The sequence below is a fragment of the Giraffa tippelskirchi genome, chromosome 11 (assembly GCF_054371585.1).
Source record: "Giraffa tippelskirchi isolate mGirTip1 chromosome 11, T2T-mGirTip1v1.2.pri, whole genome shotgun sequence".
NCBI lineage: Eukaryota > Metazoa > Chordata > Mammalia > Artiodactyla > Giraffidae > Giraffa > Giraffa tippelskirchi.
Window position 1 is genome coordinate 121,056,354 of NC_137285.1, and position 9,561 is coordinate 121,065,914.

Sequence of the window (9,561 nt, forward strand, 5' to 3'; positions counted from 1 at the left end):
ATAGAGGCATTATTTATTTTATCTTCCTACACTCAGAATTTAGAACTGGACTCTACAAATTGTTTAGTTGTTAGGCTATATCCGACTGTACATGAGATATTGTGAAATATCTTTCATTACTACATTCTATTAGGGTTTCCTAGGTGGAGCTAATGGTAAGGAGTCCGCCTGCCTGTGCAGGAGACATAAGAGACACTGGTTCTATCCCTGGGTTGGGAAGATCCCCTGGAGGAGGGCATGACAACCCACTCAAGTATTCTTGCCTGGAAAATCCCATGGACAGAGGATCCTGGCAGTCTACAATCCATAGGGTCGCAAAGAGTTGGACACAACTGAAGTGAGTTAGCACGTACTACAGTCTATTATGTACCTCTGAATGGAAGGATGCATTTTTTTGAGGAAGGGAAATGTTATGAAACTAATAATGTGTATTATTAGGGTCCAGAAGTGATGTGGATCCAGCAGAGTCTTTCCTCAGGATGACTCTTTCTAAGCCACACAGCCTTGAGTAATGCTGTATTAATTCTCCTTAACTAAATCACCCTGCTAGGTGATTTACTCCTGTTACTGTTATCTTCACAACCCCTACTTTGGGAAGATACATCAACCATCACAGCACAAAGGAAAAAAATCAAGATCAGGAGATTTAAGAAACTTATTCAAGACTACTTAGCAGTGGAATTTTATTCAAACCAGGTCTGCCTGATTCAAAAGCCCAGGCTCTTTCCACCCAGCTGGTTTGTCTCTTTATAGGAGGGGTAAGGCAGAAACAATGCTAAATCAAAATGACTGTCCTTGTCCATTTCTAGATGACAACTAGGCTTGTCATTTTTGTAGAGCATAGCTCATCTCCATCTGAGTTTGCTGCTGCCCATCCAATGGGTTTTCAGAGACCTCTCTGCTCAGTCTCTACCTTTGCCCAGGTTCTGAATCTATGGGGCATACAAACCCCAGGGACCAGGAAAGTCAGCATAGATGATTACAAATCTCTGCTAATTCCTCATTTACACCTCACAGCTATGACTAGCAGGTTCTCAATCCCTGTAGGGGCTCAGGGTCCATGGCCCTCTGAGGGGCACAGAGAAGAAATTCATAAATCCTTCTCATCCCCACCTGCTCTCTCCCAGGCTGACCATAGGAGCATCTTTGGAATCGCCTAGGTTCCGGGTGTGCTGACTGCTGAATGGATAAGCTGGAGCAACAGAGACTGAAGTGTTGGGTAGAGGGAGGCTGGATGCCTGTTCCTCATCTTTAATCTCTCTTTCACAACAAAGAGGTAAGAGAGTCCTGTTCCACCAATAGCATGAATTCATCAGCCAAGATCAGTCACGTCCTAGAAAGAGTTTGGGGGCTCTTGAAAAGGTATCTTTCCCAGATTTACTATATATTGAGCCTGATACTGAAAAGTCCCACTAAAGTGCCCATCCTAGAGGAGATGCTCCCAGAAGTGCCCCCCAACTTTTTTTTTGATCTGTTGTCCTCATTAGGTTTAATTACCCAATTGGATCATGATCATATCGTAGTCTCTCAAAGTGGAAATGAGGTGTTCAGACTTTTTCTCTGAGAACAACTTTGGGATGCACCGGAGAGTGCCTTGCAGCAGAAGGCCAGTGTGGACGTCAAGTTTGGGAACTGGGACTAAGGCACCCACCACTCCCTTTCGCCCGCTCACCATTCCTGAGCCAGAATAAAGTGAAAATGTGGAGGTGAGGGAGGAGGAGTTGGATTAGAAGACAATGCTTCCATATTCCTCATTTTATTTAGAAATGGTCTTGTATTCAAACTCCTTTGCTTGGGTCTGCTATTGGCAAAGGAAATTTTTTTCCTTTGGTCTAATCAGATCTAATCTGAATCTTTCAGTATCCTTTTAGCCCTCCTGCCTTTTTTTTCTAGACTCAAGGCCATTCTACTTTCAAATGGCCTTAGCTCAGTCCCTGCTCACCTTATTGTTTCAAGATTTGATAAAGGATCTTTTGTCAGATTGCGAAATTAACAACCAAGAATGCAGTAGAAAGGACCATGAGAAGAATGGATTCCAAGAGTTACAAGAGGGTTAAGGATAACAATATCAGTACTGCTTAACATATGCTTGGCATTTACTGTGTTTCAGCTACTACTGTACCTTATGTTATTGCTTTATACATGTTAATTATTAGCCCTGATTTAGAAACAAAGAAACTGAAGCATAGAGAAGTTGAGTATTTTGTTTAAAGTCACAGAGCTTTTGTGTGGCAGTACAAGGATTCAGTTTAGTTCAGTTCAGTCGCTCAGTCATGTCCGACTCTTTGCGACGCCATGAGCTGCAGCACGCCAGGCCTCCCTGTCCATCACCAACTCCCGGAGTCTACCCAAACCCATGTCCATCGAGTCAGTGATGCCATCCAACCATCTCATCCTCTGTCGTCCCCTTCTCCTCCTGCCCCCAATCCTACCCAGCATTAAGGTCTTTTCCAATGAGTCAACTCTTTGCATGAGGTGGCCAAAGTATTGGAGTTTCAACTTCAACATCAGTCTTTCCAATGAACACCCAGGAGTACAAGGATTGGAGACTGGGTAATCTGGCCTCAGGATAATTAACCACTGTGCTCAAGTGGGAATAAAGAGAAGAAAGGAAAATGTAACATGTTTTTCTCTCATTCTTATCTCCTCACAAATCAGGAAGGGGATTCCAAACTGTTTAAAGAAAGTTTCAAAGTGATTAACCAATTCACTCCCAAATCATATAAGAAACCTGAGGCTTGATACACAATGTTTGAATTCATATCTTGAACTCTTTCACACTCTGCCTTCTTTTTTTCTTAATGCTTCCCGCTACATTTTGTATGTTTTTTGATGTTCTACAGTTTGCTGGAGGGAATACCCTGTTATAACTTGGAGATGAGGAGCAGGACTTGGCAGGCAAAGTAGAACATACAGATGGAGGATAAGAAGGGTGCAGCTGTGCCTGCAGAGAACCCAACACAGAGCAGAGGCCGAGGCTAGAGGGTGGGAGGAGGGGGAGTCCCCCGCTTCCTCCTCTTCCCCTTCACTTAGCCAATGAAAGGGCATTGAAAGGGTAGAAGTGTGGGCTGTAGACGTGGAGGGAATGGTGTCTTTGGGATTTTTCCCAGAGGAAGTGGGCTAGTAGGGCCCACAGATCCTGACTCCAGGACTTTCTTATAGGGCCCCCATCTGGGAATGGATTGTGCTGGCTCTGTGATTTTGTGAGAGATGTTCTCAGGCCCTGAGGGAGTTGACATTCTCCTTCCCTTGTCAAGGCGGAGAATGCCCTGTGGGTCCTGGCACAAGTTTTCCAGGATCTAAAGGAGCCAGAAATCTCTGGTTTATACACACCCAAGGCTTCCATGTGGGAAAGTCTAGCCTGGTTTCTCACCTGCCTGTAATCTGCAGGAGTCAGTGTGGGGATGTGAGAGAATGTTCAAGAGGCATATTGCAGAGAAAGCTAGAGCAAACACAAATGGTGTGGAGCTTGACAGCTTCACCCAGGGTCAAACTTTGTTCTCTGCTCACCTGACTGAAACTCCTCAGGACCAGGTTAAGATATCAGTCACTTCGTCTCATAAAATTCAAGGGTATAACTTGGCCTCAGTCAGAACACGCAAAACCCAAGCTTGGCTCCTTCTTCCAGATTATTCTTTACCCACTTAAACCCAAGTAAGTAAAATCCTCCTCCCTCCACTATTTTAACATGACTACTAGTTGCCTTGTGGCATCTGATCCCAGTCCCTTCCACGGCAGCCCAAACTTGATGCTCTGCTGTGTCCTCAGTGAGATCAGAACTTCTCAGACTGAGTTTCTGTAGAACTAGAGGATGTCCCCCTGGACAAGGGACAGAAGAAAGAAGAACCACAAAGCAGAATCAGGGGATGGATATCTGCCCTGGTCAAAGAAGAAATTAAGTTCCATGAGCCAGGTATATACAGTTATGGTACATCAGAGCTGGGAGTTGGGGGAGGGATGCCAAAGGCCTTGGGCAGCTGGGAAAAAGTACTGGACAGACTGGAAGGACTGTGATGTTGGGACAGTGGGTCTGAGTTAATTAAGTGTCCTCTGGAAAAGGATCTAGGAAGATGAGTTTTATCTAAGCTTTGTCATTGAATGGAGTAGAAAATGGCCATTCCATATTTCCTTCCTTCTGATTGATATCTCCCCCAGGGTGGAGGGAGCACAGATACTTAATCCCTTTAACATCAGTGAATATTAAAGGGATTAGGGTTAGATAACAGGAATGACTTTTTCTGGGACAGGTGATCAGGAAAAGCATATTCCAACATCTCCATCAGCATATTCCAATCATCATCTGGGTTGATGAAGAGACATTTGATCCAGAGAAGACTGTTGGAAGAGCATCTTTAGTCAGATGAGTTTTGATTCAAATTCCAGTTCCTTTATGTACCAGATGTATGACTTGAAGTAAGTTTTTTAGCTTCTCAGAAACCAATTCCTTGATCCCTCACACAGAGGGGAACATTGACAAACTCACAGACAATTAGGGACTTTGTAGGTCAGTGTGTGCCAAAGCCCTAGAACAGTGCCTGACACAAAGATAGCTCTCAGCAAATGCTGTAGCATCCTCAGTCCCCATCCTCACCTCCACCTGTCTAAAATCTCTGTAGACCTGGTGATTACCTCGGAAAGACCTCTTTTGTTTCCTGCAGTGACAGAGCCAAGTGGAACCAGGACATGGGGCTGGATCCCACACTGCCTGCTCTCAACCAGACCTGGCTCATCTCGGGGCCTTGGACCTTTGTCCTGCTGGGGGTACCTGGAATGGAGGCCTTGCATGCCTGGCTTTCTGTGCCTGTGTGCCTGCTGTACCTGGCAGCTCTAGTGGGGAACGTCCTTCTTCTGGGGCTGGTGGCAGCTGACAAGGCACTTCGGAGACCCATGTACCAGTTACTGGGGCTTCTGGCAGCAGCTGACTTGGTTCTGGCTACATCCACAGTGCCCAAAGCTCTGGCTGTGCTGTGGGGCCTGTCAGGTGAGATCTCCTTCCAGGCCTGCCTGGCCCAGCTCTTTGTTGCCCACGTGGCCTTCATTGCTGAGTCCTCGGTGCTGTTGGCCATGGCCGTGGACCGCTACGTGGCCATATGCCAGCCTCTGCGCTTTGGGGCGCTGCTGACTCAGCGCGTGGTAGGCCTCGTGGCTGTAGCTGCTGTGACCCGTGGGGCCTGTGTCATGGCACCCCCGGTGGCCCTGCTCCAGTGACTGCCTTGCTGTGGGCAGCGGGCCCTGCCCCACACCTACTGCGAGCACATGGGCGTGGCTTGGCTGGCCTGTGGCGATACGCGCCCAAACGTCTGGTACGGACTGGCCACCACGCTGCTCTCTCCAGTCCTGGACCTAGGGCTCATCGGTGCTTCCTACGCCCTCATTCTCCGCGCGGTCTGTCACCTGCCCTCCCATGGCGCCCGGCGCAAGGCCCTGGGCACCTGCGGGGCCCACGCCAGTGTCATCACCCTCTTCTACACACCCGCCCTCTTCTCCTTCCTGGCTCACCGTTTCGGCCGCCACACGGTGCCCAGCCATGTCCACATCCTCCTGGCTAACCTCTACGTGGTGGTGCCCCCTGCCCTCAATCCCGTGGTCTACGGAGTGCGGACCCAGCAGATCGCTCAGAGGCTCAGGTGCTTGTTTCGGCTCCGCTGGGCAGGACCAGTGAGAGATGTGGGCCCTGAGAGGGCTTCCCCCAGGAACAAATGAGCACCCTGTTTTCTGCAGCATTTTCCCTCAGCTGATCAAGCTGGCCTGCTCTCACCAAGGCATCTCCATCACCTGCCACTAGGTGGCCCTATGCTCACCCCGCCCTATTCCCATAAAGGGAGAGGGGGTGGTACTGAGCGCACATTGAACTGACCTCTCCCTGCCTGAGTCTGCCATGCCAAGGCTATTCCTCCTCTTTCTAACCCTGTATGATCTCCATAGATGCCTGGCACACAGTGGGCCTGGATTTTGGCAGACAAGGAGGCCCAGGACTCAGGCTGGTCATCAGGGTCTTGTCTTTTTCTATCACTCTGTCCAGCCAGAACCGGATGAGTGAAAGCGAGGTGGGTCTGAATGGGGCCTGTGTACAGGGTGTGACACTGAGCAGGAACTCTGTTGGCTGAAGGGATGAAGATGGAGGAAGCTGAAGAAATGTCACGATAGGAATAAAATGGAGCTCAGCTCTGGAAACTGACACAGTTTCTGACCTGGGTGATTCATATCTAAATCTTGAGAGACATTGTCTCTGGGGGCAGAAGGGAATGGACAATACTGTGGCTGCGTCCCTCAGGTGCTTCCTCACTTTACTCAGAGGCTTCTCCTGCTTTTCTGTCTAGTACCACACATCAGCTTTAGTTGACTAAATACAGGGAGAAGACCCAGCGGCACATGTTGTCCTGTTTCACACTCTATTTCTTCTTCCACTTTTCTTTCCTCCCCAAAGCTTTATTAACATCTACCTGGACACTGATTCTGGATAGGTTTTCCACTTCATGCAACTTAGAGCTTTCAACTCATTCCTCTCTTATCTCCCTAACCTTTATGGTCTCTGTGGACCCCATGCTTATAGCAAGGCCCGGCCAGCGGAGTTGATGGAAGATGGATCCCTGGCCTTAATCAGAGAGCCAGAGGATGATAATCTGTAAGTGAGATTGAGGGTATGATCCCTCATTGAAGATTTCCCAACAGAGCCCTGGGCATGTCTTTCCGGACTTATACATTCACCTAAGCTCTTGGATCCTTTCCTTAAAAGGGGAAGTGGTTTCTCCTTAAACTAAAGCAGTCTTCCCAGACATGCAGCTTGGCCCTCATCCAAGAGTGCATGGCTCAGTAAATGAAGTCAATAGGAAGACCATAGTCTCCTCTGAAAAGAACCCATCTCAAGGCCCCCACAGGATATCTTAGGCTTGCCTTAATCTGTTTGGGCCAGAGGGCCCAGCAGGGCTGATCAGATCTCAGCTTGGAATGGATGAGAAAGACCATGTTTTTAGTGAGAAACTTATTCCCACCCCATCTTTGGAGGCACCTGTCTGGCTGTCAGAGCCCTTTTCTTCCATACCCTACCCCCAGATCCTCCCCACACCCTCACTTACTCTCAGTGCCTTCAGATGTCCAAACCTGGACCCCTCCTTCTGGGACTGTTTACCCTGACCAGAGATAGAGCCTAGGGAAGTTCAAAGGTCTTACTCCACTTCTACAGCTAGTGCAAGAGGCAGCCTATCCCAGCCCTCCTGACCATGATGCTGTGGCTGTCCCAGGTGTCCCCAGAACAGCCTCAGGTATAGGTGGAGGGGAGAAACGTCACGAGCAAGTAGAGATAGGGCTCTGTGCTTTGGGATCGCTTTCTCCATTGCCCTGATCCTTTACAAGAAGCTACAGGTTGTGGGAGAAAGTGAAGGTGGAGAGACCTAAGGACACATGAAAGGGATATGAGATACCCTGCCTGCTCTGACTATCCCTTGGTTTGGGTGGGCATAGAGTGAGAGAGGGAAACAAGGAGGGAGGGGACAGAGAGAAGGATTCTGCTTTGTACCCCTGCCGTTTTCTGAGGCCCTGTCTTTTGCAGGGGTCTTCTGCCCCTTCCTTGAGCTCAGGATGCTGGGCATAAAGGAGGCTCCCTGGGCTATTGTAGGCTATGTAATTTCTGCTTCATCATCTGAAAAAGACAAGCTACTGGGCTAAGGTTACAAGCTGAAGACATAGCCAGATTAACTACCAGGGCCATAGAAGCTTTGGGTGTGACTATTCAGAGAACAGTGGCCACACATGTTAATTTTTAAAGGTTCTGTAAGGAAGCTCTAGCTGGCACCACAGGCCTAACCAACAATTTGGGAAGGAGTCTTCCATCTAGTGCTGGTCCATCTAGCTTCAAAGTGAGACTGGAGAGATGAACATAGGGAATTATAATAACTAACATAAATGACTTCAGAGTCTTTTTTTAAATTGGAGTATACCTGCTTTACACTGCTGTGTTAGTTTCTGCTGTACAACAAAGTGAATCAGCTATATGTATACATGTATACTCTCCATCTTAGATGGCCCCCCTCCCCATCCCACCCTTCTAGATCATCACAGAGCACAGAGCTGAGCTCTTTGGGCTATGTAGCAGGTTCCCACTAGCTATCTATTTTACACATGGTAGTGTATTTACTCAATCCCAATCTCTTAATTCATCCCACCCTCCCCTTCCCGCATTGTCTCTATATGTCTACATCTCTATTCTTGCCCTGGAAATAGGTTCATCTGTACCATTCTTCTAAATTCCATATATGTATGTGTCAGTATATGATATTTGTTTTGCTCTTTCTGACTTACTTCATTCTGTATGACAATCTCTACGTCCATCCATGTCTCTGCAAATGGCACAATTTTTTTCCTTTTTATGGCTGAGTAGCACTGATTGTATATATGTACCACACCTTCTTTATCCATTCATCTGTCGGTGGACATTTAGGCTGCTTCCATGTCCTGGCTATTGCAAATAGTGCTGCAGTGAACACTGGAGTACATGTGTCTTTTGGCGTTATGGTTTTCTCAGGGTATATGCTCAGTAGTGAAACTGCTGGGTCATATGGTAGTTTAACAAACATAGTCTTTACATATATTTATAATTCTTAAAATGAAAGTAATCATCCTCATTTACACACAAGGACACTGGGACACAGAGAAACTAAGTGATTTACACAGTGTCATGGAGCCAGATGTAGAACCCAGTTGAACTGGCTCTGAAGTCAGTGGGTTTGGACTCTGAGTGACAATGTAAGTCAGATGCTAGGCAAGGGAGAGAAGACCTCTAGATACTCATCTCTCATCCCTAGAAACTTCTCCTCTCTCCCTATTCTGCTGAGGCAAGAGAGCTGCCTCTCACACTCACCATGTCTGCTACATAACACACCTCCCTTAACAGAGCTCGGAGCTCTGCTCCTCAGGAGTAAAAGTAACAGGGCCTAGACCTGGGGGCACTTGTAGGCTGGTCACCTACTAATCATGCCGTTTAGTAAAGTTGTTTTTTAGATTCTCAGCACCTCAGTTCATTCAGCTATAAAATGTCAATTACAAGTCATACCTTGTCACCTTCTTGTGAATTCTAAGTGCTGCACAGACTCTGGTGCCCCACGGTGCTGTTAATATTCACTTTCCGTCTTTGCCAGTGTAGAACTCCTGCCATCTTCAAGACAAAGTGAAGTTGTGGGAATGTACTAAAACTCTATAACGGGGTTACTGAAGCCCTTACACTTGATAACTTTCAGTGAATGGTGTTGGATTCATGATCTCTGAAGAAGAAGATTTATCTTCAGGACCAGGGACCAGGCTTGATCACTCAAGAGCTTTTGTGTAGCAGAGTTTTATGAAAGTATGAAAAGGGACAGAGAAACCTTCTGACATAGACATCAGAAGGGGCACGGAGAGTGCCCTACTTGCTAGTCTTAGCAAGGGAGCTATATACTTTTTAAATTGGTTGTTACAGTAAATCAGAAGAATGTCTCAAGATTGTAAAGGTTTTACCAGACCCACTCCCACAATATACATTTTAAGATAATGGGATTAGAACTAAAAATAGAAAGATTTTACCAGACC

The 9,561-nt window shown here is 47.1% G+C and overlaps 1 protein-coding gene across 1 annotated transcript; it reads left to right on the forward strand.

Annotated features, from left to right (window-relative positions):
* The first annotated feature begins 215 nt into the window (after positions 1-215).
* LOC145525647 (olfactory receptor 52B2-like) lies at positions 216-5,208 on the forward strand. The gene has a single exon (XM_081539171.1). It carries the CDS (start codon positions 4,684-4,686, stop codon positions 5,206-5,208), a length of 525 nt encoding a protein of 174 aa, XP_081395297.1. The 5' UTR covers positions 216-4,683.
* Positions 5,209-9,561: the final 4,353 nt, after the last annotated feature.